The sequence below is a fragment of the Gopherus evgoodei genome, chromosome 24 (genome assembly GCF_007399415.2).
Source record: "Gopherus evgoodei ecotype Sinaloan lineage chromosome 24, rGopEvg1_v1.p, whole genome shotgun sequence".
In the NCBI taxonomy this organism is placed as follows: Eukaryota; Metazoa; Chordata; order Testudines; family Testudinidae; genus Gopherus; species Gopherus evgoodei.
Window position 1 is genome coordinate 4,653,005 of NC_044345.1, and position 17,626 is coordinate 4,670,630.

Genomic DNA, 17,626 nt, shown 5'->3' on the forward strand with positions numbered 1-17,626 from the left:
CCCTTCTGGGATAAAGATTACTCCAGTCGCCAGGGCCCTTGATCTGGCACCTTCCACCTGTGCTCTATTCAACCAACTTTAACAGCCATAAAGTGTGATTCATACCCACCCCAACCGAGAGCCCTGAGAGGCCAATTTAACCATCCGTCAGGTGACATGCCCCAGCCGGGGAGGACCCAGCATTGTTGCAGCCAGTTGCCATGGGGCGGCCCAATGTGTCCTCAAGCAATCAGAAGGCGATTGAGAAGAAAACCAGACCCTGAGGGCCATCAGGGGAAAGCATTCCCCGGGAGGAAGAACCCCAGAGCTCAATAGAACCATGCAGGTGCACCTGCCTGGGTTTCGCTCATTTCCCTGGCGCTTTCTTAACACTCAGAGGAACAAGCAGCCTGTTGCAGGCTTGAGTGCAACTCACTGGGAGTGGTATGATCAGAGCCGCAGCTCCAACTTTCTGGGGTGTGTGCAAGGTTGGCCATTGAAGCAGCTTGGCCTAAGGATGATTTCAAGGAAACCTTAGCCATTCCTGAGAACCATTCAGGATGCTTCTTTGAGACCACCGGCATTTTGGCATCAGAACCGTGATCTGCACCTGCCATCTAAGATCTTGGGCACGCTCTGCAAACAGTCATGAAGCATTAGGTAAGTAATGTTATGGATTATTCCTGGTTTGCAACTGGGAAAACTGAGAGGGAGATTTTCATGGCATTTAGGCACCTAAATCCAGTGGGAGCTGTGACTTTGAAAATCTACCCCCACAAAGTTAAGTGACTTACCCAATGTCACCTGGCGAGTCAGTAGCAAAGGCAGGACTATTAACTAGCAGGCTATATTCCCTCAGCTATTGTGCCATTAGCTAAACCCCCTCCTCTGTCTCCGCAGGCCCTCCATGTCCCCTCCTCACCCGATTCAAGTAGGAATCTGCGGAGGGAGCAGAGAGATTAAGGAACTCCGAATGTTGATGTTCTGTATAATTATGGGCTCTGATTTCCATTTACACTAAGGCCTCTTTACATCACTTGGCAGTGTAAAGAGTTTGCCCCCACTTTAAGCCCCTTCACGCTGCCAGAGCAGTGTAAGGGGGCTGTAATGGGAATGAGAATGAGGCCCAGAGCAGAGTGTAAACAGTCACCATTGTCTCTCCATTTGAGTCTCCATCTAGCCAATCTAGGTCTATTTAGTTCTTTTAATTATCTCCCAGCCCCTTAAATGCTGTTGTTAACTCCACTTTGACACGTTTCCCAGTCACCCTGGTACCTGAGCCCTGCCAGGTCAGTGTGATTCTTGCAGGTCTGATCGAAAGTTTAAAAGCATCCAAGTTGGGACGTCCCTGCAGCCACCCTAGCTAGCTACGCCAACACATGGATAGGCAGGAGATGCTAACACTGCACCCAATGACCCAAGATCCCATGCATGGATAACTCAGCTGTGGTGTAAACTTTAACAGCAGTAAGACCAACCCCAAGGATTCAAAAGCCTCCCCCGAATCTTGAGATTTTAAATAATACATTTTAGGCTCTTTTAGTTCCCTTTTGGATTATTTTTTTTATAGTCTCTAGGGCTGTGCCCAGGTCACGTTTTCAAGCTTTTTCTCTTCAACCATAAGAGCTAGAAACTTAATTATTTTGAGAAGATGAAAGCTGAGATTGTCATGCCATCACAGCAAAGAGTCTGTGGCACCTTATAGACTAACAGACGTATTGGAGCATGAGCTTTGTGGGTGAATACCCACTTCGTAGGATGCATGTCATCACCTGACTGTAGGAGCAGGGGCTTTCAGAAATACATCAAGTATCCCAGGGGGCTGCATTTGGCCCCTTATGCAGCAACGGCAGAGTGGGTGCATGGCAAAATACTTAGCCATCATGGCTAGGAACGTAGGAATTGATCAGACCAGTGGTCCATCTAGGCCACTATCCTGTCTTTAATTCCAACGGCTTTAGAGGAAGCCAGCAGAAGGCTGCTATGGGATAGTCCCCCCTTCATGCCATGTCCCCCACGCCTGGGAAAATTCCTCCCATCTCCCATGAATTAGACATTGGCTGCTCTTGGAGCTTGGTGTTAAATCTGCCCCCTTGTATAGATCGATTGTAGATTCCTGAAGGGACCATTGTGATCATCTTCTCTGCCCTCCTGCGTACCACAGGCCAGAGAACTTCCCCAAAATAAGTCCTAGAGCAGAGTTTTAGGAAAACATCCAGTCTTGATTTTAAAATGTCAGCGATGGGGAATCCACCACGACCCTGGGTAAATTGTTCCAGTGGCTAATTACCCTCACTGTCAAAAATTTACACCTGATTTCCAGTTTGTCTAGCTTCACTTCCGGCCATTGGCTCATGTTGACCTTTTCCTGCTCACGTGCTGCTTGTGGGAGCAGATGCCTGCAAGGAAATGCTGGTGATCACAGCTGTGCAATGAAATATCCCCTGCAGATGTGGGGAGAATAATGGTGGGACCGGAGCAGTGGCCTGACAGAGGCTAACTTAATGTTACTTTGGGGTTTGATTCAACAGCCGTTGTAGTCAGTGGGAAGACTCTCATGTTGGATCAGTCCCCACATGGACTCATCTATGTGACCCTTTCCTCTTGTCTTCCACAGGCCCTCCATGTCGCATCATCGCCAGAACTGTCGATGGCTTCGTAGAATCTACTGGGTCAGAAGTTCTCCTGTGGACCCAGATCCCGCAGCACCTCTGGCCTCCAAGAAGAAGAAGAAGAAATGGAAGGAGAAGGCCATGGCCCCTGCGGAGGCAGGGGAAGGAGGAGACAAGCCTCTGAAGAGCCAAACTGAGATTGAAGGCCTCACCAAGGCAGGCCAACAGGCCCTGTTGCTTGGGGAGGCTCAGGAGGCCTTGCTTGCTTCAAGAAGGCCTTCTCTTGTCATTGGAAACCCCAAGCGCGCAGGTCCAGAGGCCTGTGCTTTCAACCTGGGGGCGGCCTACGTGGAGACCGGGAAACCAGAAAAGGGCCTGGAGTTCCTACTCAAGTCCCAGCCCAAGGAGGGGGAGGCTGGGGAGCACTTGGGAGACCCTTTACTTTAACATCGGGGTGGCCCATGAGGGGCTACAGGACTTCCCCAAGGCCCTGGAGCATTTCCGCAAGGCCTTGGGTCACTACTGCCCAACCCAGGCTGGCAACCAGGCTGGTGCCTATATGAAGATGGGCTACTGTTACTTGGGGATGCAGGACCCTTCGCGGGCAGCCCAGTGTTTCCAGGAAGCCGGGCAGGCCTACACCGCGGCTGAGAAGCTTGAGGTGCCGTGGTGCCCTGGCTGAGGCCAGTATTACATGCTGCAGAGCCGGTGGTATGGGGCAGGGGAGATCATTGAAGTGCTGAACAAATGCCAGCTGCTGTGTGAGAACATCCCAAACAAAGTCTTGCTAGGTAAGGCTGGGTGACTTGGGACTACTAAGCCATGCGAGCTGCAGCTCCGTGATTCAAGCCTATAACAAGCCGGTAGTGCACAGCCCTGTCCTTTCTTTGCAAGGGACTTTTACATTTCTAGGAACCTAGCTGGAGGCAGGCGTCATTTTGTGTCCCTTGAAGTGCAGCATGTTTCAGAGGAGACACACATGCTGTGCTCTCCCTCATGGAGGCCGCAGGCTAGGGATCAAAACCTGGTGTGGATCTGTGCAGCTAGTGTAAAAGTGATTTCCTTTTTATGGCACAGTAAAATTCCTAAGAGTGCTCTGCTGCCGCTTTGTGTCCCGTCCAGATGCAGCTTGTTGTGAAGGAAACACACACACCTGTGCCTGCACCTTCTCTCTCTCTCTTTCTTCTCTCTCCCTTTGTCTAAAACCAAAGTTGTTTAGGCCAAAAGTAACAATGGCTCTTTTCATACAACTCTAACTTCTCCAGTAAGGTCATTTGGTTTATGCTGCTCACCTGGTCATGCATTTGAAGTCTGAGTTCTTGCTCCTTTCTCTTGTCTTCCGACCTTTCATCTGAGAACCCAAGACCGGACCACAACCCAGTTCTCTCTCACTCTACAGGCAAGGTCTACAATGACATGGGCCTCAGTTACGCCCAGCTCAAGGTCTTCTCCCTGGCAGCCGAAAGCTTCGAGAAAGCCCTCCCACTCTGCCAAGCCGACCGGGCAGACCGGCGCAAGGAAGCCGTGGTGCTGCAGAACCTGGGCGCCGCGCACAAACACCTTGGAGAACTTCGGTGTGGCTCTGGGGTTCCACCAGAGAGCGGCTTTGCTGCATGGTAGGTGACTGCGGGGCTGGAGAACACAGGGCACTGGAATTGAAGGCTCTGGGACTCTCCATCTAAAACCTTTCACAAACGCTAAAGGGAGAATTTTGATCTCTGGGCCTCTCAGTCTAGAACCTTTCAGGGCGCTAGACTATAAGAAGAGGAAGGAGACGAATAACATTTTGTCTTCCATCCATTAACAGCACAGACCCCCGGCTACTGATTCAGCATGGAGAGGAATGTCACCCATCTTCGATACCCCAAATTAAACAGCATCTCTCTCCTCCCCCACATGTGCCTTTCTCCTTGACATGCAGACAATGGGACACAGCAGATGCTCACAGCACTTCCGAGCTGATGCAGCATTGATGGTCTCTGGCTCGTTGATGATGGCAGTTTGAACATCTTAGGAACACATAAATTCCCACGGGGATCTGACTCATGGCTAGGACCTACTGGGTCAGAGGAAGATGAAAAAAAACCCTAGTGGACATTATAGAATAACCAGAAAGTCTCTTCTTAGCCTATTCAGTTAGTGATGAGACCCGTAGGCTGAAGCATGAGAGTTTATAACCCAAATAATTTCTTTATCTTATCTAATGTAATCATGGATGGTAAATGCCTAGTCCTTTTTAAAATTGTGTCCTCACTGTCCTGTGGCGGTGAGTTCCACAAGTAAATAGGTGTTGTGATTTTAAAAACAAGTATCCTTGGGATGGAGCAAAGGGAATTATGGGAACTTGACCTCAAGCTCGCACATTTCCATAGGGAGGGTTGCTATCCCACAACAAGAAACTTTAAATAAGTAAGAAACTTTAAAATATGTTCTTCAGACAATTGGGGTTAAATAATTTTTGCTTTGAGCCAGCAAAGTGATGCTGTTTCTGTTGAGGGAAATATAGAGCCGTTTTCTATGTACTTCATGCTTTAGCTTCCAAGATGTTCAGGACTGGGGACTTCTTGTAAGACCTGGCAGTTTTTTCAATCAGCAGCATCTTTAGTTGATTAGATTACTGGAAGAATGCTTCACTCATGATGAATAATACTTAACTTCAAGATAGCTTTATGCAAGAGAATTAATTAACTGACTTGGTGAGCCACTGTTGCCCATATGGAGCTCAGACAGACTCATTTACAAAAGGTATTTTTCCACTGTAACACACAAAGAGGAAAGTCAGTGTTTAGTAGGAAATACGAGTTACTTTGGTTTGCCTCGTGGTGGCAGCTGCAAATATGCTGCAAAAGATCCCACAAGGCCCTGTGCCAAACGGTGGCGCAGTGACCTGGGATGCCAACTGAAACAATGAGGAGTCCGATGGCAACTTAAAGACTAACAGATTATTAGGGAATAGCTTTCGTGGGTAAAAAACCCACTTCTCCAAGCATCTGAAGAAGTGGGTTTTTACCCATGAAAGCTTATGCCCAGGGTGCAGCATACGCCAGCGCACAGCATGTCATGTTCCTCGAGCTGGCTAGATCAAAGCTAGTTGAGGGGTGCCACAGAGCTGCAGGCACACCTCCCGATTGCAATGTGGACGTACCCAGTGTGACCCCGGCTCTGAAAAGGGATGTGTTTGTCTGTTTCCAGGTATGCTGGGGAACAGAAAGGCTCAAGGTCAGTGTTTGCAACTTGGCCTATGCATTCAGCCAGCTGGGGAACCATGAGGCTGCGGGGGAGAACTATCTGCACGCCATGCAGGCCTTCAAGGATTCGGGTAAGGGGAGCTGTGGCTCAGGATGGGGGCGTTCGCCATCCCTAGCCTGTGGGCAGGTTTTCTCCCTAGGAGCATGTTGGGGGCCTGGTAACAGCCTGCACCGCTCAGTTCTGTTATCTAAGCAGCCTCCCACCTAAGCAGATTCAGCCCTTGGGTGGGAGGCCGCCAAGAAAGCTAAAGGGAGTGGTATTGGTGACTGGGGAGGTGCTGCTCTTCCTTCGGAGTCGGCACTGCAGGAATGGGCTGGCACAGCACTAGGGAATGCTGGGATGACGTCTGACCCTACTGCTCTGTCTTCTTACCCAGTCTCCCCCTCTGTGTCCAGATGACCTCCCTGGGCAGTGGCAGGCTTGTGAAGGGCTAGGAGCAGCCCGCTTCCACTTAGGAGACCCCGAGAAGGCGATCCTGTATTACAAGGAGACACTAACATTGCTCTCGAAGTGCCGGGTAAGGCGGCTGGGTGCATAGACCAATCCACACCCCACCAAGCCTGACCCTAAAGCCAGTGGCCACTGTCTGTCAGGACTAAGGCCCTATCTGTGCAACTCGGGGTGTCTGCGCCCTCGTAATGAGCAGGGCTGCCTGGGGGCAGGGGGCAAGTGGGGCAATTTGCCCCAAGCCCCCACAGGAGTATTTCAGGGCCTCTGGAGCGGGGTCCCTCACTTGCTCCAGGGGCCCCGGAAAACTCATGGGGCCCGGGTCCCTGGAGCTTCTTCCGCTCTGGGTCTTCAGCGGCAATTCAGCGGCAGGGGTCCTCCACCGGGTCTTCGGTGGCAATTCGGCAGCGGGGGCCGCTTGCCACCGAAGACCCCAGGCCCCCAGAATTCTCTGGGCAGCCCTGGTAATGAGCAGGTCTCTCGTCCTCAAGTGACAGCTGGGAGGACGAGCCCGCTACAGCCTTCGCAAATGGAACAGGGTCTTTTAGCTCTGGCTCGTGCTTTGAGGTCCTGGGGTCCCAATCCCCACCGCCAGTGACCTCCCTCCCCTCCCAGGGTACAATGGAAATAATGATACTAACCAGACTGATCAGTGGGGGAGGGTGTGAGGCTTTTATTAGGCTCGTAAAGTTCTTGGAGAGCCTCAGGTCTGGGCAAACTAGGATATTATTTGTTCATCCAAATGCTTCCCATTTAATTTGGGATCCCTGCTAGGAAAACAACGTGGCCAAGCAATTCAAAAGCACAACCACGCCCCGATTTGGTCAGACTGGCCACCCAGGCCCACGTGCAGGATTGTAGCACTGGCCACTTCTTCTCCCTGTTCAGTCTAACAGGGCCCTCTTCCACTTCCCGGCAGGACGTCCCCGAAACCGCCCAGGAGCGGATCGTGAACAAGCTCACGGATGCCATCCAGTACCAGCTCTCCCTGAACAGCCGCTTCTCCACAGGGGTGGGATAGCCACGGCTGCACCGCTGGTGAGTAATGAACGGCTTCCCCTTGGCCTCTGGGGACCGAAATTAGCCCTGCTCTGCGTGATCAGCCGGCGCAGGGTGTTTAGAGCAGCGGTCGGTCCCTGGTGGGTCTGCATGGCTGACCCTGGCACGTTCTTGAGGCTTGGTTCTCAAATGCACAGAGGCTCTATATGCTGCGATGGCTGCATAACGTTGGCCAAAACAGCCCCCTGAAAACCTCCAGGCGGGGCACAGCTAAGACATAAGGGCACAGCAAGAGACAATACAGCTCAAGTGACCAATCTGCTCTGTATCACTAAACAAGGAAAAGAGGTTTGTTTGCTTTACCTGAGATCGATCAATCTATCTATCCTATCGACACACATCTATCTATCCCTATACACATCTGTCTACGTACACACCCATCTATCTATCCATCCATGCATCCAGTCGACACACATCTATCTATGTATCCATCCATCCATCCATCCATCCCATTGAGATGGATCTTTCTATCGCTCCCAGTGCTGTAGTTTCTAGGCACTGATTCTCTCTCTCTCTCTGCACAGAAACACTTTCCTGGGAAGTTACAGACCTCCAGTCAGGTCCGGTTTTCCACAGCACTGCACCAGGAACACGGGAACAGGCCCCAGCCATTGCACCAGGGAAGCAATTCGTAAGTAGGGCAGCATGGACAACATGACACTCATCGCTGTGGGGGTCGTTCCCCTTCCTTTCCCCTCTTGTTGGATGCAGTCAGTACCTTAACCAGAAAGCCCCCTTCTTCTCTGTGGCTACAACAGGTCCTTCGTGAAGCACATCCCCCCAGCAGAGACCACAGAGGAGCAATACGAGTCCATGCTGGGTGCTTCAATGCATCGGAGACCTTCTCCACAGCGAAGGGCCCGGGATGGCTCGCAGCACACTGGGAGGCAGCCTCTGCCGGGACCAAGTTACAGGGCTTCAGGTAAGAGGCTGGGCGGATTGGAATAACGTTTGTTACGACAGCAACGCGTCAAGGTCCCTAAGCCCTGTTCTCATCGACCTGAATTTCAAAAGGGACCAGCATGATCATCTAGCCTGACCTCTTCCACACTGCTGCACATGCATCGCGGCCCGGAAGGATGTATCTCTCGGTGACAGAGGATTATTATATGGAGTGTAGCGGTACCCGGGTTGGTCCCAGGACGTTAGAGAGACAAGGTGGGGGAGGTAACAGCTTTTATGGGACCAGCTGCTGGTGGTGAGAGAGACCAGCTTTTGAGCTTACCCAGAGCTCTTCATCAGGTCTGGGAAAGGTACTCCCAGCATCACAGATATACAGCGATCGCTCTCTTCACTATCAGTTCTCATTCTTAAAGGAAACCTGCCCAACACTTTCAAAAGACGAGCCTGGGAACTTAAATTCCTAACCCCGCTCGACACGGAAAACCATGGACTGAACAGAGACACTGGATTTATGGCTTATTGCAACCATCTGTAACCCACTAACCTCCTCTTTTTATCCTGTGACTGCAAAAGTTTTAATGCGCCACTCTGCCTTGCATGATCCCTTACAATATGAGCTAACTACTTACGCTAAGCAAATCTGTTCCACCTGTGATGCTCCGAGTTCCTTTCCCAGACCTGAAGAAGAGCTCTGCGTAGCTCAAAAGCTTCTCTCTCTCCCCAACCAAAGTTGGGCCAATAAAAGCTATTTGCTCACTCACCTTGTCTCTTTAAAGGATTATCTCCATTTTACAAATGGCGAGTTACAGCACAGAGAAATATAGGTTCTGTTACCAGCTCTGCTACTGGCCTGCTGGGTGACCTTGGGCAAATCACTTCCCCGCTCTGTGCCTTGGTTTCCCCATCAGTACAATGGGATGATACTGACCTCTTTCGTAAGACGCTTTGAGATTGGCTATTGAAAAATGCAATATCAGATAGGCATTGTATTATTAATTATAATTATTACCTAACCATTTAAACTTCTTTGAAGAGGTGAGTGCTGCACAGACAACGGTCCTGGCGGAAGGATCCATGCTAGATCACAGAGACCCACGCTGCCATCCGGTGCTAGCACACGATCGCGGCATGGAGCTCAGCAGCGCTCTCATGGTTCCAGAGTATCACAACCAGCCCCAGGCTAATAGGTGGGTAAAAGAGAGAGACTCAAAATAGGTGCTGGCTGGTAAAAGTGCCCGAGGAAATTGTTCAGCATGAAGTGGTGAGACTGATGGTGGACGGGGACATTGCATCACGAAGTGGCGTAACCATAAAGACGGTCAGTGCTGTTGTATCATGATACAATTTCACAAGAAGACTGAGGGGGCCTTGACAGGCTCTTGGAGAGAGACAAAGCTTAGTGTCCACGTTGTATGTTAACCTAAGTACACATAATTGTAGATACACTTGTCCTGGGTTCACCTGAGCCATCTTGCGAAGCAAGCGTGCCTTAATTAATAGCAATAAAGCAACGTCTAACTCAAGGTGGCCGCCTGGCCTTTAATTTCATAACATAAGAACTAGAGTCCTTCAGGGGCCCAACCAAATGGTGAAGTCAAAGGTAGCCCCAGTGTTATCTGCTAGTTACTGCAATGTACGAGATGTTTGGACTCATGGGTTCTATCCCCACTGTGGGGAGCAGCACTCTCCAATGGCCAGGGAAAGGATGACTAGGAAGATGGGTAGGGGCCTATCTTGGGACTGGTTTCTTGGGTTAAAAAAAAACCAGGAGAGATCCTGCCTTCCCTGTCCCAGTTCCCCTAGAAGAAGCAACCAGCCCTTTTTCTCTTCCATGCTGGGCTCTGATTGGCTTTTGCCTGCTCCTGGCTTTTCTAGCCAGTGGAGGACCAATTTGGTTGGTCCTGCCAGCAACTGACCCTGGGTGGCTGCTCTAGGCAGTTCTTGGATGTCTGAATTCATTGCTCTTTTTCTTCAAAAGGAGGCCTTCGAGGGGCTTGCACAAAGGCAGTGGGGCCTCCGGTAGGGGCAGCAAATGCCTAGCTCACCCATCACAACACTGATGGAAAAATACTATATTATGATTGTAATATAGTACTTCTATGCTTAACATGTGTGGGGAGAGGGTCAGAGGGGTCACAGACCCAGCCAGAAAATAATAATAATAATAATTGAGCAGGTCACCATGTGGTGCACTGCAAGCACCATTTTACCAAAGTGGGCGCTCCCAGACGACAATAGACCCCACACACACACACTTCTTTCAGCCCACTTTAAGCACTGGTAGTTCCCACCCTTATAAGACTCAAAATGAAGGGCTAAAACAGGTATAAAAATAATTAGAATTGATATTAGCTAAAATTACACATCCTATTAGATAAAAGATACATAATATTAACCCCAAGCAGATGTAAAAATAATTGTAATTGGTATTCTGATTGGAGGCACGGCTGGGGTGTGATTTAGTGAAGGGAAAATACGTGAATCTTGATGTTTCATTACACAGAGAAATTAACAATTAAAGCTTGGCTTGGCATTTCTGAATTTTGTAGGGTTTGGAAAATGAGAAATGACCAATGAGAGCAACCGTAGCTCAGGTTCTACAGAGTCTTTTTGTTTATATTAGACATGAAGATCTAGGTGTGAATTCTCATGGCCACAGCAGCGTAAAGGGGCCCTAGTGTAAATGAAAATTCAGACTCTAATTTAGCCTGTCGTGTTTCTGATTATCCTGTCACTGTCATATCAAAGTGCCTTTGCTTTGTTTGCCTAGCAATTTGAACAACACTTACCTGCACCCTGATCCTTTCTACTACAACTGCCTGCAGAATGGGAGAATCCATCAATCATTGAAAAGTAAGCAAGAAAACAAAATATTGACGCCGTATAAAGAAAGCAATGCTAGGTACTGATTCCCCATCGGCCTGCACCTTGTGCTGTCCTTTGCAGCATGTCCAAAGCTCTGTGAGTCTTACGATATTTGGGGTTTTTCTTCAAGCCCCAGCTGCTGGAGTCAGGTGATTGCATGAGACTCTCAGCTCTCAGGGTTCTTTTTAAATAGTTCTAGCCCTTGTGATTGCAAAGAAAAGTTTTGATAACATGAACTGAGTGTAGCACTAGAGGATAAAAATACCCCAGACTAAATAAAAACAACCCTAACATTTATTTTTAATTATTACTATTTTAAATTTCATTATTTTAGGGGGGCTGATCCATGTTGAACACTTGGGGGTGGCGGTTCTGCATGCACACCTATGCAAAGTGTGCATAGTATGCTATGAAATCAGAGGCAGCACAGTGCAGTGGGGATAGAATGCTGAACTGAGTGACAAGAGACCTGGGTTCTCTTATTTCTGAATAAGTCCTTGAAACAAGCCATGGGGGCTGTATGTGGTCATTAGACATGATCCACTGGTTTATATTAAGTGTGTATCAGGGATTGGACATTTATGTGGGTATCAGGAGTAGATGGAGCTTTCATAGACTCATAGACTCTAGGACTGGAAGGGACCTCGAGAGGTCATCGAGTCCAGTCCCCTGCCCTCATGGCAGGACCAAATACTGTCTAGATCATCCCTAATAGACAATTATCTAACCTACTCTTAAATATCTCCAGAGATGGAGATTCCACAACTTCCCTAGGCAATCAATTCCAGTGTTTAACTACCCTGACAGTTAGGAACTGTCATAATTAATGACAACAAATTCTGGAAGGAATCTCTCATGCTCCAGGGCTTAAGATGAGACCTAACTATTAAAAACCAGCATGGGATCTACGTAGGGGACAGATAATCCCCCATCTGCCTACTGCAGAGGTTTCACAGAGTTTAATTCATAGAGTTTAAGGTCAGATCATATAACACAGGCCTTTAAATTCCACTCAGTCACCACAGAACTGAACCCAAGAACTTTGGCTAATGCGTCTCTTCCAGACAGGCAGACAGGCTTGCTCTGAAGACCAAAAGAAATGGAAGGTTCTTACACCCTCCTCTGACCATGCAGCTGGCCACTGTCACAGACAGGATTGGACTAGGTGGACGCTGGGAGTGATTCATTTGGCCGTTCCTATGTTTATCAGGCCAGGTTCATGCCTGGTATAACTCCATTGTCTTCCACGGAAACCAAGCTGTAAAATACAAGCAAACAGTCAATATTTTGTGTCGACTGGAAATAAATGTTTCCACTCAGGACGTTGCTGAGTGTTGCTCTTTTCCATCAGATTTCACAGGCCCTCACGACTATGAAACCCTACAACTGAGAACGAGGACCCTGGAGCGGTAAGTGATGCTGCAGTGGGAACAATTCCCAAGCCATGGGGCTGGGATCGTTTGTCGGGAGTAGGTCCATTGGGGGTTGAGTTGGGATCATGCACTGAATTCACCCCTCCAACTTCTCTGCAGCACCCCAGCAAGGAAATTAGGCCATTGCTCGGGTACCGAGTAGAGCTGGAAGAAGTGTGGCCTAGTGGTGGGAGCTTGGAAACAGAAGCTAGAACTGCTAGATAGTGGAATCTGCTGCCCAGCCAGCTCACCTGTCTGATCCCCCGGCCACATGAGGAGTCACTGCAACTCCTCACCCTGTGTCATAGCTGGAACACCTAAAACAACATTAATTGCTCCCCTCATGTTTGCTCCCCTCCTAGAGCTGCTGCCAACCCAGCTGGATGTCTCCCCGGCAAGAGACTGGAGCCCTTGCCACAGCAAAGGAGACGCAGGTTCGAGTCCATAATGTGCACGCTCATGTGATGGTAAATTACAGAGGCTCGGCTTTGATCTGCTCTGAGTAAACCAGGGATGCTTAGACATTGTGTCATAGCAGAGTGCAGGGCACATTTACCTTTCTCTGTCTACAAAGCCCTCCACAGACTTCCCCCCAACTTCTTCAAGGCACCGTCCTCCTCTCTGTCCCTCCACCACTGGTGCAAAGGCCTCCTCCTCTGCATCCCTCACCCTCTGGAGCAACCTTCCATCTTGCCGAATCCTCAGCTCATTTCGACCGAGACACGAGACAGGATGTCTTTCCACAAGCTGTTGGGCTCAGCATAGGGGTGGCTGAGCACAATCCTCCAGCCATGTATTAGCCAGACTAGAGGACCACAGTGGTCCTTCCTGACATTAGAAATCCACGATGCAAGTTTAGGTGAAACTCTCTGGGGCAGGGACCATCGTTTTGTACAGCTCCTCACACCATGTGGTCAGGATCCATGAGTGGGGCTCCTGGGTGCTATGGCTTACAAATAATAGATTGCAAATATACCTTTCCTCCCTCCTTTCTTGCCTTTTTCCTCTCCCTCTCTACTGCTGTTTGACTCTGCGCACTGTACAAATAGCTGGCAATCAGTCGTCACCGTACGTTGCTTTGCAATAGTTTGGCTGTAAGCTGCTCTTCAATGGGGTGCTGTATTTTACTATATATAATGGGTCTGCTTCAGAGGCACCTTGGCTAGGTTCCACTTATTGTTCAGGTGTTACTCTGCTGTAAATAGCAATGATCTCTCCTGTCTGGAACCTCTGCTGCATGTAAGATACACCAGGATGCTCTTGGTCAATGGATATAAGGGAGCCCCGGTTAGTGTGAGATGGTCTGATTTACACCACTTCTGAGTTTGACCCTTGGTCACTGGACAAGGGCTGCTGATTTCATGACCCCCTCATCCCATTTCCTGGGTCACAGTAGGGCCAGTGCAGACTTCCACTGGCTTAAGATCAGGCCCTGAAATCATGAGCCTTCAGCACTTGAGCTAAAAGAGTAACTCCCTTAGCTGGCAGCTGTAGTAGACTCTTAACTACTTCTCTGAGTCAGCTACTGCAAGGAGACAGACCCCCACACTCATAAGAACATAACACACTCCTCTACTGTGGGTACACCACTCTTAGGCCATGCACTGGGATCCCCAGATGGGACTGTGAAGCCTTCCTTCTGAGCTAAGGCACCACTAGCACTAGATAAAGGGGACTAGGGTAAAGGATTGAAGCATGGAACAGATGCCCATGAGGAAGGAGTGGGCTGAGGTGGTATCTCATTCTTGGATACTCAGTGGAAACTGTTACCAATAGAGTAACCAAATCCTGCAGTCCTTACTCAGGAAAAACCTCAGTGGGAAACTCGACTGAGTGAGGACCCCAGTGTTTGGTCCAATATAAACAAGTAGAGATGCAGGATCAGGGCCTTAGATTGTGAGCTCTTTGGGGCAGGGGCTGTGTCTCCCGTGTGTATGTACAGCTCCTAGCACAATGTGCCTCTGATCTCCGTTGGAGCCTTGAGCTATGACCACAACATGAATAATAAAGTTAGCAACAGTTCTTTTTTCATTCTCCAAGTGGCATTCACAGCAACACCTGCTTTAAATTCACATTATCTTGGTTGCTGTTTCTTGCTGTAAACTATTATTATAAATAAATCTGTATTTTGTACAAAGGTGTCACAACTTTTGTATGTCCCCCTTTCTGCTGGATGTTACTTGGCACCCTGCACACTACAGGCGCTCACCACAGGTGAGGTGCACCCCCTGCATTTGAGATCTATGCACCACAAAATCCTTATGAAATACACCTCTGTGCATGGGATCTATGAAGTACTAAATTCAGGTGAAATTCACCCCCATGCATGGGATCTATGCACAACCAAGTCCTGTGTTTGGGATCTATGCACCACTTACATCCTACTTAACCCCTTAGGTACATGGCCCTTTGCACAGGGGCAAGTTTTACCCACAGAGAAAATAGCAGAGTAAAATCTTCCCTCAGCTGATCTGATAGTGTTTTTCACCTGCTTTGCACTAGGATGAATGATTGCACATGATGCAGGATCTGGCACAGAACCTCCTGCTGGTTGGTCTGGGAATTAGCTCTTTCAGCTTCAGAGCGCCTCCTGCTGGCCAGTGTCTCACTTGCTGCTGCCTGCTTCTCCCTTTCTTCAGGCACCACCCTTTAGTTCAGGCCCCACGTTCCTCCTGGCCCATGATGCCCCTTCTCTGGGGTACTGCCCCACAGCAGTGCCCCCACACTAAGGAATCCTCCCCTCTCTGGGGAACCCCCAATTCCCCAAAGTCCACCTTGCCTCAGTGTCCAACTGCCAGCATTCATCTAGCCCCTTTTCTCAGGGGAAAACTGTAGTCTGAAATGACTGCTCATCATTGGCAAGAGGCTTGGACCTGCTATCTTTTCCTGGCCGCACTGCTGCAGCCTCCATACCACCACAGGCCCCTTTGGCCTGGGGACTCACCTGGCCAGAGTTCCCCAGCTCAGCCTGTCCTTCACCAGCACTGCTCTGTTTGAGGATACCCTTCTCTAGCCAGGTCCCTTCCACTCCACTGCTGGACTAAGACTCCCACTGCCTAGCTCCCAACCCTTTTATCAGGGCCAGCTGGACCTAACTGGGTGTGGCCACACCTGCAGCTGCCAATCCAATCAGCCTCCCTCGGCTGCTTTCAGCCCCAACCCTCTCCAAGGGCCAGCTTTGAACTCTTTCTGAGCCCGAGCAGGGTGACTGCCCCACTACAGTCCCCCGAAATCAGTGGGTTCTGTGGCCCTGTGGTTCCTCCCCTTAGGCTGGGGGAGGATCCTTTAGCACTTCCCAGACACCCAATAGGTACAGTCCCCCGAAATCAGTGGGTTCTGTGGCCCTGTGGTTCCTCCCCTTAGGCTGGGGAAGGATCCTTTAGCAGTGGGCGGGCTTTGCCCGCCCACTTCCCAGACACCCAATAGATGAACTCTTTCTGAGCCCGAGCAGGGTGACTGCCCCACTACAGTCCCCCGAAATCAGTGGGTTCTGTGGCCCTGTGGTTCCTCCCCTTAGGCTGGGGGAGGATCCTTTAGCAGTGGGCGGGCTTTGCCCGCCCACTTCCCAGACACCCAATAGGTACAGTCCCCCGAAATCAGTGGGTTCTGTGGCCCTGTGGTTCCTCCCCTTAGACTTGTTTAAGAACCTTAACACTTCATGCATAAAGGCCCCAGTCCTGCAAATGCTTAAACAGGTGTGTGACTTTACTTGCATGGATGATCCCATGGACTTTAATGGAACTACTCACAAGAATAAAGTCACGCACATGCTTGTAGGATCATGGCTTTGGAGAGGGAACATCCTCATTTGAGTTCTCTCCTCAGGCCATGATAAAGGTTCCCTCTCCTAGAATGAAGGAGTTTCACTCGATGTGGTTTCGCGGTGATTAGAAACCACGGAATTGGGAGTTTTGAACCCTCTCACCCTCAAAGGTTCCAGAAGGTTCAGATTCAGGTTATTAGCTCTTGGGTCATCGCAAGGTGTGATTTCATACCTGAACCAAAACAGTCCATTGAAGCCAATTGGTTTTAGTACATCAGGCCCTGTCATCTCACTCATAGTCACATAAACACAAGGGTTGTTAAAAAAAAGAAGTTTTACAAAACCTAAATTAACATATAATTTATTTTTATTCGTATCACTTTTATTGTGCTTGGATGTGAACAGTCCCTGCAACTCAAACACTGCAGCCTTTTCCTACAGCAGGTGGCAGGCAGGGAGGTGAAACTGACAAGATACTGACTAGATACAAAAATGAAATTGACTAAGCCCCTGATATGGGGTCCCAGTAGAAGATCTGGAGTCCCACTGACAACACAAAGGTGTCCTGCACAAAACAAGTTGCAGGGATGGTCTCCTACATCCAAATCCTAACCTTGTGATTAAGAGATTGATCTGGGACTCAGGTGATGTAGGGTCAAGGCCTGGCTCTGACACTGTCTCCCTGGGTGACCTCGGGAAAATCACTTAATCTCTCTGTGCTTCAGCTTCCTTCTGTAAAATGGGAAGAGTGGGCCACGGTGTGTCTCTGACTATGCATCTAGCTGGCACCCAAGACAATGCAGCCCTGATCTTGGTCAGGGCCTCTGTGTGGTACCTTGATACAAATGATAATAGTTAGATCCATCCATGCACAACCTCACCACCACAGGATCTGCCTGCAACAACAAGGCCTTAGTCTGTTTCCATTTGCCCTGATGAATGAAGAGCAAGAAAATAAAGCAAACTACATCTGCGGTGGAAAGTGAATTAGATGGTTTCACAACTCCGTTTGAATAACCTTATACATTACTGGCACCCACATATAGGATATTTGTGGCTTTTATTTACTGTATCACTTTTGTAACCCTGACAATGTCCCTTTTAACATTTCAATCAGGCTCGCTGGAAATATTTTTTCATTTGCTCGGAAGGTCACAGTCTGAGTCAAGCCCAAGTTTAAGCACACACATGATGCCGAGCCGTAAGACACCTGCCCTTTAAAGCATCACATGTATATTCCATTGGGTCTTTATTGCTTTTTCTTATCACTCCAGCACATACAATCCCCCTTGCACCTTCTGAGGGCACTACACGTGCTGAGCCTCACAAGCCCTGTG

General features: G+C 49.3%; 1 protein-coding gene across 1 annotated transcript; it reads left to right on the forward strand.

The window, feature by feature from the left end:
- Positions 1-1,741: 1,741 nt before the first annotated feature.
- On the forward strand, positions 1,742-14,565 carry TTC24 (tetratricopeptide repeat domain 24). The gene is given in 17 exon segments (XM_030542601.1): positions 1,742-1,757; positions 2,597-2,659; positions 2,662-3,026; positions 3,028-3,382; positions 3,991-4,145; positions 4,147-4,207; positions 5,784-5,820; positions 5,822-5,910; positions 6,236-6,357; positions 7,207-7,288; positions 7,291-7,325; positions 7,871-7,977; positions 8,105-8,268; positions 9,283-9,436; positions 11,020-11,102; positions 12,466-12,523; positions 12,889-14,565. Coding segments are annotated over 17 exon segments (2,049 nt in total). The 3' UTR covers positions 12,992-14,565.
- The last annotated feature ends 3,061 nt before the right edge of the window (positions 14,566-17,626 follow it).